Source organism: Lynx canadensis, chromosome D1 (genome assembly GCF_007474595.2).
Source record: "Lynx canadensis isolate LIC74 chromosome D1, mLynCan4.pri.v2, whole genome shotgun sequence".
NCBI lineage: Eukaryota > Metazoa > Chordata > Mammalia > Carnivora > Felidae > Lynx > Lynx canadensis.
The window spans coordinates 55,523,291-55,538,269 of NC_044312.2; the positions used below are offsets into that span (position 1 = coordinate 55,523,291).

The 14,979-nt window shown below is 37.4% G+C and overlaps 1 protein-coding gene across 3 annotated transcripts in view; it reads right to left on the minus strand.

Annotated features, from left to right (window-relative positions):
- The window catches only part of ACER3 (alkaline ceramidase 3), a 168,287-nt gene that overhangs the window by 96,278 nt on the left and 57,030 nt on the right, over positions 1-14,979 (minus strand). For 2 of the 3 annotated variants that reach the window (XR_003972242.1, XM_030331630.1), the window contains exon 2: positions 9,991-10,101. Coding sequence is in view for 2 of the 3 variants with exons in the window: in XM_030331630.1 (XP_030187490.1) it covers positions 9,991-10,101 (111 nt within the window). In the remaining variant the exon portion in view is untranslated. The remainder of the gene's footprint in view (positions 1-9,990; positions 10,102-14,979) is intronic. The other variant, XM_030331631.1, reaches the window with a different exon arrangement.

Below are 14,979 nucleotides of genomic sequence, written 5' to 3' on the forward strand. Positions count from 1 at the left end.
AAATAAACGTTAAAAAAAAAAATATTTTTCTTTACTTTTCTCTATTATATTGTTTAATTATGTGAAAATTTTTTCAAATTCTATTTTACTTCCATCATTTCATTTTAGTCTACTTCAGTGTATTCATTTTTTCAAATTCTCAAACGATTACCTTTGTTTTTTTTCCCCCGCTTTTCTCTCTAATCTATCAAACCACTTTCAACATGCAGACCAAAACACACCTAGGATCTAGCATCATTTATTCGATTTTGTGTGTGTGTAATTTTTAATTTTAATATTTTTTAATTTTAAGTTTTTCTACCTCATTAATAACTTTTCTCCCTTCAAAATGATGAAACGAAGGAATTTACCCCAAAAGAAAGAGCAGGAAGAAACAACAGCCAGGGACTTAACCAACACAGATAACAAGCAAGATGTCTGAAAAAGAATTTAGAATCATGATAATAAGAATACTAGCTGGAGTCAAAAAGAGATTAGAATCCCCTTCTGCAGAGATAAAAGAAGTAAAAACTAGTCAGGATGAACAAAAAATGCTATAACTGAGCTGCAATCACGGATGGATGCCGCAGCGGCAAGGACAGATGAGGCAGAACAATCAGTGATTCAGAGGACAAACTTATGGAGACTAATGAAGCTGAAAAAAAGTGGGAGATTAAGGCAAAAGAACACGATTTAAGAATTAGAGAAATCAGTGACTCATTAAAAAGAAACAACATCAGAATCACAGGGGTCCCAGAAGAGGAAGAGAGAGAAATAGGGGTAGAAGGGTTATGTGAGCAAATCATAGCAGAAAACTTTCCTAAGCTGGGGAAAGACACAGACATCAAAATCCAGGAAGCACAGAGGACTCCCATTAGATTCAACAAAAATTGACCATCAACAAGGCGTATCATAGTCAAATCCACAAAATACTAAAGCAAGGAGAGAATCATGAAAGCAGCGAGGGAAAAAAAGTCCTTAACCTACAAGGGAAGATAGATCAGGTTTGCAGCAGACCTATCCACAGAAACTTGGCAGGCCAGAAAGTGGCAGGATATATTCAATGTGCTGAATCAGAAAAATATGCAGCCAAGAATTCTTTATCCAGCAAGGCTGTCATTCAAAATAGGAGGAGAGACAGAAAGTTTCCCAGACAAACAAAAATTAAAGGAGTTCGTGACCACTAAACCAGCCCTGCAAGAATTTTAAGGGGGACTCTCTGAGGGGAGAAAAGATGAATATATATATATATATATATATATATATATATATATATATGTAAATACCAAAAGCAACAAAGATTAGAAAGAACCAGAGAACACCACCAGAAACTCCAACACTACAAGTAACATAATGGCAATAATATCATATATTTCAGTATTCACTCTAAACATCAATGGACTCAGTGCTCCTATCATAAGACATAGGGTAAAAGAATGGTTAAGAAAAAAAGATCCATCTATATGCTGTTTACAAGAGACCCACTTTAGACCTAAAGATACCTTCAGATTGAAAGTGAGGGGATGGAGAACCATCTATCATGCTAATGGTCACCAAAAGAAAGCCAGAGTATCCATACTTGTATCAGACAATCTAGACTTTAAAATAAAGACTGTAACAACAGATGAAGAAGCGAATTATATCATAATTAAGGGGTCTATCCACCAAGAAGATCTAAGAACTGTAAACATTTATGCGCCAAATGTGAGAGTACCCAAATATATAAATCAATTAATCACAAACATAAAGAAACTCATCGATAGTAATACCACAATAGTAGGGGACTTCAACACCCCACTTACAACAATGGACAGATCATCTAATCAAAAAATCAACAAGGAAACAATGGCTTTGAATGACACACTGGACCAGATGGACTTAACAGATACATTCAGAACAATTTCACCCTAAAGCAGCAGAATATACATTCTTCTCCAGTGCACATGGAACATTCTCCAGAATAAACCATATACTGGGACACAAATCAGCCCTAAGTAAGTGTAAAAAGATCGAGATCAGGGGCGCCTGGGTGGCTCAGTCGGTTAAGCGTCCGACTTCAGCGTCTCGCGGTCTGTGGGTTCGAGCCCCGCGTTGGGCTCTGTGCTGACAGCTCAGAGCATGGAGCCTGTTTCAGATTCTGTGTCTCCCTCTCTCTGACCCTCCCCCATTCATGCTCTGTCTCTCTCTGTCTCAAAAATAAATAAAGGTTAAAAAAAATTAAAAAAAAAAAAGATCGAGATCATACTGTGCATATTTTCAGACCCCAAAGCTATGAAACTCAAAAATCAACCACAAGAAAAAAACTGGAAAGGTAAATAATACTTGGAGATTGAAGAACATCCTACTAAAGAAAGAATGGGCTAACCAAGAAGTTAAAGAGGAAATTAAAAACTATATGGAAGCCAATGAAAATGATAACACCACAACCCAAAACCTCTGGGACGCAGCAAAGGTGTTCATAAGAGGAAAGTATACAGCAATCCAGGCCTTCCTAAAGGAGGAAGAAAGATCTCAGATACACAACCTAACCTTACGTCTTAAGGAGCTGGAAAAAGAACAGCAAATAAAACCCAAAACGAGAATAACACAGGAAATAATAAAGATTAGAGCAGAAATTAATGCTATCGAAACAAACAAAAAACAGTAGAACAGATCAATGAAACCAGAAGCTAGTTCTTCGAAAGAATTAACAAAATTGATAAACCACTAGCCACTTTGATCAAAAAGAAAAGGACCCAAATAAATAAAATCAAGAATGCAGAGGAGAGATCACAACCAACACAGCAGAAATAGAAACAATAATAAGAGAATATTATGAGCAATTATACGCCAATAAAATGAGCAATCTGGAAGAAATGGACAAATTCCAGAAACATATACACTACCAAAACTGAAACAGGAAGAAATAGAAAATTTGAACAGACCCATAACCAGTAAGGAAATAGAATTAGTAATCAAAAATCTGCCAAAAAACAAGAGTCCAGGGCCAGATGGCTTTCCAGGGTAATGCTACCAAACATTTAAGGAAGAATTAACACCTATTCTCTTGAAGCTGTTCCAAAAAACAGAAATGGAAGGAAAACTTCCAAACTCATTCTATGAAGCCAGCATTACCTTGATATGAAAACCAGAGACCCCACTAAAAGGGAGAGCTACAGACCAATTTCCCTGATGAACATGGATGCAAAAATCCTCAACAAGATATTAGCCAACCGGATCCAACAATACATTAAAAAAATTACTCACCACAACCAAGTGGGATTTATATCTGGGATGCAGGGCTAGTTCAATATCCGCAAAACAATTAATGTCATTTATCACATCAATAAAAGAAAGGACAAGAACCACATGATCCTCTCAATAGATGCAGAGGAAGTGTTTGACAAAATACAGCATCCTTTCTTGATAAAAACCCTCAAGAAAGTAGGGATAAGAAGGCTCAGACCTCGAGATCATAAAAGCCAAACACAAAAGACCCAACACTAATATCATCCTCAATGGGGAAAAACTGAGAGCTTTCCCCCTAAGGTCAGGAACAAGACAGGGATGTCCACTCTCACCACTGTTATTCAACATAGTATTGGAAGTCTTAGCCTCTACAATCAGACAACACAAAGAAATAAAAGGCATCCAAATTGGCCAGGAGGAGGTCAAACTCTCGCTCTTCACAGATGACATGATACTCTATATGGAAAACCCAAAAGATTCCACCAAAAAACTGCTAGAACTGATTCATGAATTCAGCAAAGTTACAGGATATAAAATCAAAGCACAGAAGTCAGTTGCCTATACACAAACAATGAAGCAACAGAAAGAGAAATCAAGGAATCGATCCCATTGACAATTGCACCAAAAAACATAAAATACCTACGAATAAGTCTAACCAAAGAGGTGAAAAATCTATACACTGAAAACTATAGAAAGCTTATGAAAGAAATTGAAGAAGACATTAAAAACTGGAAAAAGATTCCATGCTCCTGGATACGAAGAACAAATATTGTTAAAATGTCGATACTACCCAAAGCAATCTACATATTCAATGCAATCTCTATCCAAATAACACCAGCCTTCTTCACAGAGCTAGAAGAAATAATCCTAAAATTTGTATGGAACCAGAAAAGACCCCTAATAGCCAAAGCAATCTTGAAAAAGGAAACCAAAGCAGGAGGCATCACAATCCCAGACTTCAAGCTATACTACAAAGCTGTAATCATCAAGACAGTATGGTACTGGCACAAGAACAGACACTCAGATCAATGGAACAGAAGAGAGAACCCAGAAATGGACCCACAAACGTATGGCCAACTAATCTTTGACAAAGCAGGAAAGAATATCCAATGGCATAAAGACAGTCTCTTCAGCAAGTGGTGCTGGGAAAACTGGACAGCGAAATGCAGAAGAATGAACCTGGACCACTTTCTTACACCATACACAAAATAAACTCAAAATGGATGAAAGACCTAAACATAAGACAGGAAGCCATCAAAATCCTCAAGGAGAAAGCAGGCAAAAACCTCTTTGATCTTGGCTGCAGCAACTTCTTACTCAACATGTCTCTGGAGGCAAGGGAAACAAAAGCAAAAATGAACCTCATCAAAATAAAAAGCTTCTGCATAGCGAAGGAAACAATCAGGAAAACTAAAAGGCAACTGACAGAATGGGAGAAGATATTTGCAAATGACATATCAGATAAAGAGTTAGTATCCAAAATCTATAAAGAACTTATGAAACTCAACTCCCAAAAAACAAAGAATCCAGTGAAGAAATGGGCAAGAGACATGAATAGACATTTCTCCAAAGAAGACATCCAGATGACAAACTGACACATGAAAAAATGCTCAACACTTCACTCATCATCAGGGAAATACAAATCAAAACCACAATGAGATACCACCTCACACCTGTCAGAATGGCTAACATTAACAAGTCAGGCAACAACAGATGTGGGTGAGGATGCGGAGAAAGAGGATGTCTTTTGCATTGTTGGTGGGAATGCAAGTTGGTGCAGCCACTCTGGAAAACCATATGGAGGTTCCTCAAAAAATTAAAAACAGAACTACCCTACAACCCAGCAATGCAATACGAGGTATTTATCCACGGGATACAGGTGTGCTGTTTCAAAGGGACACATGCACCCCAAAGTCTATAGCAGCACTATCAACAATAGCCAAAGTATGGAAAGAGCCCAAATGTCCATTGATGGAAGAATGGATAAAGAAGATGTGGTATATATAAAAAATCGAGTATTACTTGGCAATCAACAAAAATGAAATTTTGCCATCTGCAACTACATGGATGGAACTGGAGGGTATTAAGCTAAGTGAAATCAGTCAGTCAGAGAAAGACAAATATCATATGACTTCACTCATATGAGGACTTTAAGAGACAAAACAGATGAACATAAGGGAAGGGAAACAAAAATAATATAAAAACAGGGAGGCGGACAAAACAGAAGAGACTCATAAATATGGAGAACAAATAGGGTTACTGGAGGGGTTGTGGGAAGGGGGGATGGGCTAAATGGGTAAGGGGCACTAAGGAGTCTACTCCTGAAATCATTGCTTCACTATATGCTAACTAATTTGGATGTAAATTTAAAATAAATAAATAAATAAATAAAATTAAAAATTAAAAAAAAAATTCTTTTGGGGGCTCCTGGGTGGCTCAGTTAATTAAGCGTCCAACTCTTGGTTTCAGTTCAGGTCATGATTTCACTGTTTGTGAGTTCGAGTCCCAAATCAGGCTCTACTCTGACAGTGTGGAGCCTGCTTGGGATTCTCTCTCTCTCCTGGCTCTCTCTGCTTCTCTTCCGCTCACACATGTGCGTGCGCGCTCTCTCTCTCTCAAAATAAAAAAAATTAAAAAATTAAAATAAATTATTTCGGTATGTAGGAAAGAGCTTTTTTTGTTGTTGTTCTAGTGTTTCTTTTGTACTTATGCATATTTTATAGTACGCTCTGTCCCCCTTTCTTTTCTTACTTGACCTTTTACAATATGATTTGTTACTTTTAAATCATATTCCTTAATACTCAACTTGCCACCTAGGCAATAGTCAACAAACTTATTCTACTTTGTCCTTTCCATCTCTCATTAAAAAATTGTACTCTCAGGGCGCCTGGGTGGCTCAGTAGGTTAAGTGTCTGACTCTTGATTTTTGGTTCAGGTCATGATCTCACAGTTTGTGAGTTTGAGCCCCGCATCCAGCTGTGCACTGACAGATATATTAAGTATATAAAAGGCTCATCATTACACATTTTGCTAACATTTTCCCAGTGTTCTCTCTTAGTTGGATGAACATCATTCTCTAGTACAATGCAGTCAGCAAAACTTTCTGTGATGATAGAGACATTCTATATCTGCATTGCCCAATAGGGTAGCCACCAGCCACATATAATGAGCACTCAAAATGTGGCTAGTGTGACAGAGGAACTGAATTTTACATTTTAATTTTAATTAATTTACATTTAAATTGCCACATGTGGACAATAGCTACTAAATTCATGCAGTGCTCATGGATTCATCAAGAAGGAGTCCTGTATAGAGGTGAGAGTACTTGCATATTTAAAATTATCTTTCTATAACCTGGATACCTAAAAATAAACTTGATTGTAATATAAAATCCATGCCTTACACTAAAAATGCTGTTCCACTGGTGCCTTTGTATGTTGCTGATGAAGTCTAATGCCAGCCTGATTTATTTGCCTAAGTCAGTAACCTGGTCTTTTTCACTAGCGTTTTAAGAATTTTTTTTAATTTTTAAAATCCAGTAGTTTTACTGAGGCTATGTTTCAGAATTAACCATTGCAAGTCAGTTTTAAGAGGTAAAAATGGTCCTTTTAATATGCAGGTTCATTTCTTTCTTATTTCTAAAAAGTTTCTTCAGTTATAGTTTTAAATATAAGTTGTTTCACTGTTTTGTTTTTCTTCTCCAGGGAATCCAATTATGTGTTTGAGATCTTTGCTGAGTCTATTCCATTTCAATCACTTTCTCTCTGACACTTTTTCTTTTTTTCTCAATGTTTATATTTATATTTATTTTTGACACAGAGACAGAGCATGAGTTGGGGAGGGGCAGAGAGAGAGGAAGACATGGAATCGGAAGCAGGCTCCAGGCTCTGAGTTGTCTGCACAGAGCCTCACGTGGGCTCAAACTTGTCAACCATGAGATCATGACCTGAGTCAAAGTCGAACACTCAACCAACTGAGCCACCCAGGTTCCCCCTCTCTGACACTTTTTCTTTATCTCATTTTCATTATTTTGCTTATTTCTTGGCCTTCTTAAATAACCCTTATTAAATACTCAACACATTGTAAGTCAGCTTTAATACCTTTCCTTTCCTAAGTTTAATCAATTCTAATTTTATTTCTTTTGGAAGAAGAGAATGTTACTAGTTTTTAAATTTTTGATTCATTTGTTTGAGACTACTTAATTCATTTTGGAGTTTTATGCTACAGTTTCTTTCGGCTTTGTAATTAGTTGTGGGGGAAGAATGTACATAAGCCAAAAAATTTTTGATTCTCATTTTCTCTTTTCTTTTTATAGTAATTTTGTATGGACTGCTTCTTTTGGCCCATTTTGTGGAAAGAGTAAAGTTTGGGTGGCTTAAGAAATTCCTAGTTCAAGACTGCCCCCTTCTGTCAGAATAGTAAGGTTCAGTGTCCTTTTTCATATACTTATTCGAGGGCAGGGCAGTTGAGGGGGGCAGGTCTGATGTGTTTAATATTTCTTTTGTTTCTGTAGAATCTTAATTCCTCCCTCTAGCTTCCTTCTTTCCCTTCACTGATCCCTCCCCCTCTCTATTTATCTCTTTACCAGAAGTGGCACCTTTCTAAAAATGCCACCCTAGGTCTTACACACTTTCAAGTCCTTTACCTTTAACTGGTACTGTGATCTACCAGACCCTAGACTGCTTTCAGAAATTTTGGATTTACCGCGAAGCTTCCACTTTCTGTTTGTTTGTTTTGTTTTGTTTTGCTTTCCAGACTCAGGCTCTCAACCCCTCTCCTCTTTTCCATGCAGTTTTTCAAACCCCAAGCCTAAAACATCAAAAGATACCTCTGTTGGAATCTGGTGGGGTTTTTTCTTAATTTAAAAATGATTTGAAGTTCATAGTATTCGTTCTCTCACAGTAGAGCTGAAAGTATCGATTAAGTGTGGTTTTATTTTCCTTTTTAATCTGTATGGTCTTCTGGGAAGATAAGTGGACAAATTCTAATTTAGGAGGCCACCATTGTCCCAGGGGAACCTGGAAGTCCCTTGAATCTTTTTATTCTTATTGTTATTACTGATTGTGATTTGTCAGTATTTTACAAACATTCTTTTCTTAATTTTCTATTTATTTTTTATTTTTTAAATGTTTATTTATTTTGGAGAGAGACAGAGCAAGCAGAGGAAGGGCAGAGAGAGACAGACAGACAGACAGACAGACAGAATCCAAAGCAGGCTCCATGCTCTGAGCTGTCAGCACAAAGCCTGCCGTGGGGCTCAAATCCACAAACCGTCAGATCATGACCTCAGCCGAAGTTGGACGCTTAACTGACTGAGCCACCCAGGTGCCTCAACATTCTCTTTTTTTTTTTTTTAGTTTATTTTTTTATTTTGAGAGAGAGAGTACCTGCGCATGATTGGAGGAAGGGCAGAGACAGAGAATCCCAAACAGGCTCTGTGCTGACAGCCTAGGCAGGCTTGATCTCACAACCATGAGATCATGACCTAAGCCAAAATCAAGAGTCAGATGCTTAACCAACTGAGCCAACCAGGAGCCCCATATTTTATAAACATTCTTAACACATCTCAGGAAGTAAAGCAAAGAGCTAAGTTTGTGGACAAGTCTTCCGTCTGAAGTAACTTTCTTAAACCAAGTAACTTTCTTAAAACATCAAGCATATAAGAAACAGATTCAGAAATTAAAGTCTCTCATATTCAATCTAATTATGGTAAAATCTGGTAGGATACATTCTATCTTATAGTTTTGTACTAATTAGAAGTCCTTTCTGCCTACGTATAAATAATACCTACTTTGGGCTAAAACAAACGAAATTGTGTTTAGAAGGTTATATAAAAGAAATAAACCAGAAATCAACTTTCTTTCTTATTTTTGTCTTTATGATGATAATGCAAGAACATGACAGATTTTCTGATCTTACATTCTGGTAAAGTTCATTTATCCATCTATTCAACACTTATTGAGGACCACTAAACTGCCAGTCAACGGGGACACAAAGATAACTAAGGGACAGTCCCTGACTCACAGACAAGTAGAGAAATATGAGTAAGTTGCAGTAAGTACAATACCCTTTATAAAATGTTTGAAAATATGCAAACCATACTATACATACTTTTAAGTGTACATATATATGTAGTATAAATACAAAGCCAAGTGAGAAAATTATAATCAAATTAAGTATAGAGGTTAACTCTGGGAGGGTGAGGGGAATAAAATCAGGCAGGAATACAAATATAGCTTCAATTTCATCCGTGATAGTTTATTTAATAAATAAAAAAATCTGAAACAAATATTGCAAAGTACTAAGACCTGACAAAGCTGGGTGGTAAGATATCATGGGTATATTTGTTATCTCTATTCTGTATGCTTGAAATAATTTAATTTTTAAAAAACTATTCAAAATGCAGTTCAATTTGGGGCACCTGGGTGGCTCAGTTAAGCGTCCAACTCTTGATATCAGCTCAGGTCATGATCTCGTAGGTTCAAGCCCAGTGTCAGGTTCTGTGCTGACAGCATGGAGTCTGCTTAGGATTCTCTGTCTCCCTCTTTGTCCCTCCCCTGCTCATGTTCTGTCTCTCTCTCTAAATAAATAAATAAACTTAAAAAAATGTAGTTGGGTTTTAATAAAAAATGCAGTTCAATTTATCGGAGTTTTAAATCAGAAGTTTCAGATTATGTTCAAGTTGTGTAATAACATAAAATTAAGAACCAATTTAGGTATGAATGAGAAAAATAGCCCATCTGAATACTGTACATCATTTTTTATATGAAGTGTTACACATACCTGTGAGTGCTAAATAAGAAGCAATGTACCGCTTTTCCAGTCCATCTCTAACACTCTGAATTGCACCAAAAATTGGAGGTATAATCATAATCAGGTTACTCACTGTATTCCCTACAGGAGAAAAACACAAGAAAATAATTATATTAGTTAATACCCCTTTAAATAAAAACTCATGCACTTGGCCCTTAATAAAAATTAAATAGGTGACTTTTCAGAAAGATGGTGGAAAGATATTTACAAAGCGCCAAGGGAAAATAATTATCTATTGAATGAAAATTTTATGTAAGAATCGGAGTGAAATAAAGATAACTTTTGGGGTAGCTGGCTGGCTCAGTCAGTAGAGCATACTACTCTTGATCCCATGGTTGTGACTTTAACCCCCACACTGGGTATAGATTACTTAAAAAAATAAAATCTTTTGGGGCATCTGGGTGGCTCAGTCAGTTAAGTGGCTGGCTCTTTGGTTTCAGCCCAGGTCATGATCTCACGGTTGGTGAATTTGAGCCCCACGTCCGGGTCTGCACTGACAGTGTGGAACGTGCTTGGGATTCTCTCTCTCCCCCTCTCTCGCTCTCAAAAAATAAACTTAAAAACATTATAATAACATAAAATCTTAAAAAAATAATAAAGATAATTTTTGACAAATGAAACGAAGATTTTTCAATCAGAACACCCACTAAAGGAATTTCTAAATTCTAAAGGTAAAAAAGAAAACTATCTCAAAAAGAACCTCAAAGATATAGCAAAAAATGAGTTGAAGGTAGCCATTTGCAACTGAGAGAGTGGTCCACAGATACAGCGATGAAAAGGTAAAATATAGAATTGTGTTACTTTTATCTGTTGAATCAAATAGCAATGAATTGAGGTTTGCATTTTATAGATCTTTTTAAAATCTCACTTTATGGTAATATTTTTAACTTCTAGTTTCTATGTTTCTAGTAAAATATGAAAAGCAATGGATCATCATCTGATTTTTGTTCGTATCTTTTGCAAATCGACATATATAGAACACTCTACCATATAGCATATACATTTTTCTCAAGTACACATGGAACATTTTCCAAGATAGAGCATATGTTAGGCCATACATTCTAACAGACTTGAAAAAGATAACATACAAAGTATGTATCTCTCCCAACCACAACAGAATGAAGTTAGAAATAAATAACAGACAGAAAGACAGGATGTGTGGGTGGCTCAGTCAGTTAAAGCATCTGACTCTTGATTTTGGCTCAGGTCATGATCTCATGGTTCTTGAGTTTGAACCCTAAGTTGGGCTCTGTACTGACAGCGCAGAGCCTGCTTGGGATTCTCGGTCACCTTCTCTCTCTGCCCCTCCCCTGCTCTCTCTCTCAATTTTTAAGCTGGATACATTGCCACTTAGCTAAGAAAACTACATTTCCAAGACCTCTTTGCAGGCAGGCAGGAAGGAAGGAAGGAAGGAAGGAAGTTAAGTAAGTAAGTAGAAGTCTGGTATGGTACTTTCAAGAAAAATGGAGATTACACCCTTCTTGTCACCTCCTTCCCTTTTCTGCTACAGGGAATGTGGATGCAATGACTAAAGCCATCTTGGTCTCTGAGGGGACAGCAGGGATCTAATCCAATTTGGGGAAGGAAGACCTTCCTCTGCCCTATGGTCCTCTGGCTGGACATGGAGTCAAACTGACCATGAGACAGATTATCAGGAGGAAATCAAACTTAGTAGGTGTATATATGGGGAATCCACACAGACATGAAATTCCAAAGACAATGAGGCAACAGGAAACTTACATCAGTTAAGAAAAGGGGATCAGTTAAGGATACAAAGGGGATAAAGACCATAAGCAAGAAGGTGAAAGGAGATGTATGGGAAAACAAGGTCGCCCTATTATGCAGGTGAATTCCTTAGGTAAAAGGGAGTCTCTGTTAATAGTTCTCTTCCTGTTACAGGCTCTCCTTTCCATTGTAAATTTAGCAGTTGCAGGGAGGCAGAGAGCTTTTCCTGCTTCTGCTGGGTTTCAATTACTTTTAACTTAAAATAATCTTTATGCCAAATGGCCCATCTTGGGCAGCCTGCCCCAGCCCCCTACACTAAGCATGGCTGAGCAACCAAATAAGAGAAGCTTGGGCCCCTGATACCATGGAGCTGCCACCCCAGCCCCGAACTGCCTTTCAGACTGAAATAAATCTACATCTTGTTTAAAGCATTAATTATCACATATTTGTTACTCACAGCCAAACCTAATCCTAACTGATGCAAAAGATGTCCTTAGTGCACCTTATTTCATTTGAATTAAAAATGCTAACAGCCTTTTCTCTGTGAATATACAGTGGAAACTGAAACTGAAAGACAAATGCCTGTCTTTGAGTCATTACACATCTTTCTTAAATTTAATGCTGTTACCTGAATGATAAACCTAAATTAATCCAAATGTTTTATGGGGACTGTTTTCACTTTTTATTTTAAATGTTAAAATGCAAAGATAAATATAAAAACGAAGTTAACATGTTATGTCAGCTCCTTTTTAAATTACAGTTGACACATAATGCTCCATCAATTTCAGGTATATAGCATAGTGACTTGACTAGTTGATATATTATGCTGTGCTCACCACAAGTGTACCTACCAATGTCACCATACAATGCTAATTACAATACTATTTCCTATGCCCTAATTTTCATCCCTGTGACTTATTCATTCCAAAATTGGAAGTCAGTATCTCCCACTTCATCCATTTGCCCATCCTTCCTGGCAACCATAATTTATTCTCTGTATTTATGGAACTGTTTTTGCTGTTTGTTTTTTAGATACCATATACAAGTGAAATCATGTTGTTTGTGTTTCTTTGATTTATTTCATTTAGCATAATACCATCTAGGCCTATCCATGTTGTGACAAATGGCAAGATCACATTCTTTTTTTTATGGCTGAGCAATATTCCATATATATGTCATATCTTCTTTATCCATTCATCTATGGATGGACACTTGGGCCACTTCCATATCTCAGCTGTTTGTAAACTATGCTGCAATAAACAAAGAAGTGAATATAACTTTTCAAATTAGTGTTCTCATTTTCTTTGGGTAAATAAATACCCAGCAGTGGAATTAATGGGCCATATGATATTTCTAACCTATTTAATAGATTTTTTGAACTCTGGGGTATTTTTTTAAATATAATCTTTACACCCAACATGGGACTTGAACTCACAACTCTGAAATCAAGAGTGGCATGCTCTACCAACAAAGCCAGCCAGGTGCCCTGATATTTCCAACTTTTCGAGGAATCTCCATATTGTTTTGCAGGTTGCATCAATTTACATTTTCACTAATAGTGCATGAGCTGAGAGGCTAAGAGAAAAATTACCAGGTGTACTCACAACTGCAAAGAAAAGATCTTTCCCTTCCCCTGCCGTTCCCGAAACCAGCCAGGGCGCGCCGGGTAGTAGTCTGACATAAAGGCGGGAACCAATCAAGTTCTGCTGAATGGTTTGAAATAAAGGCGGGAACCAATCAAGTTCTGCTGAGTGTTCAAATTTAAATGTCAACCTATAACAACTCTGTAACCTCAAAAAAATCCCTAACTTGTTTGTGCCTGTCTATAAAAGAAGCTGTAAGATCCTTGCTCGGGGCCTCTTGCGTCACCGGCAACGAGTGCACAGAGGACCAGGTTCGAACCTGCAATAAACGACCCTTGCCGCTTGGCTTTGGCTCTGGACTCTGGTGGTTTGTTTTCGGGGGGTCTCTCGAATCGGGGCATATCAGAGCATTCCCTTTTCTCCACATCCTCACCAACACTTTTTATTTCTAGTCTTTTTAATTCTAGTCACTCTTGCCTTTTCATTTTGTTAATGGTTTCTTTCCTTCACTGTGAAAAGCTTTTCATTTTGATGTAGCCCCAACAGTTTATTTTTCCTTTTGTTTCACTTGCTTGAGGAGACATATCCAGAAAAATGTTGCTAAGGCTAAAGTCAAAGAAATGATTACTATGTTTTCTTCTAGGAGTTGTATGATTTCAGGTCTTACATTAGGTCTTTAGTCCATTCTCAGTTTATTTTTGTGTATGGTGTAAGAAAGTGTTCCGGTTTCTCACGACTGAGCGGCTCAGGCAGTTAAGCATCTGACATCGGCTCAGCTCATGATCTCATGGTTCATGAGCTCAAGTCCCACATCAGGTGAGCCGAAGCACCACTTCGGGTAAGACGACGCCCCATAATGGGTGAGTATGAGCCCCACTTTGGGTGAGCCCTGCTTCTCTCTTTCTCCCTCTCTCCACCCCTCATGGGATTCTCTCTTCCTCTCTTGCTCTGCCCCTCACTCACTTGCACCCTCTCTCTCCCTAAAATTAAAAAAAAAAAAAAAAAAAAAAAGTGTTCCAGTTTCATTCTTTTGCATGTAGCTATACAGTTTTTCCAGCACCATGAAGACGCTGTGTTCTCCCCATTGTATACTCTTGCCTCCTTTGTTGGAGATTAATTGACCATATATAAGTGTGGGTTTATTTCTGGGTTCTCTATTCTGTTCCATTAATCTATGTGTCCATTTTTGTGCCAGTACCATACTCTCTTGATAAACATATTCTTTTTTTTTTTTTTAAGTTTATTTTTGAGAGAGAGAGAGAGAGAGAGAGGGAGGAAACGTGAGCAGGGAGGGACAGGGCAGGGGGGGCAGATTATCTGAAGCGGGCTTTGCGCTGACCAGAGAGCACGATGCCAGTCTCCCAACTAATGAACTATGAGCTCATGACCTGAGGCAAAGTTGGACACTTAACCGACTGAGCCACCCAGGCGCCCCCATAAATACCATATTCTTAAACAATCAATGGGTCAAAGAAGAAATCACAAGTAGAAAATACTTAGAGATGAATTAAAATAAACACAACATATCAAAATTAATTAATTAATTGGATACAACAGGGCTAAGGGGAAATTCATAGCTAAATTCAAACATCAAAAATCAAGAAAGATCTTCAAGCTGAAATGAAATAATGGTAATTAGTAACATAAATAT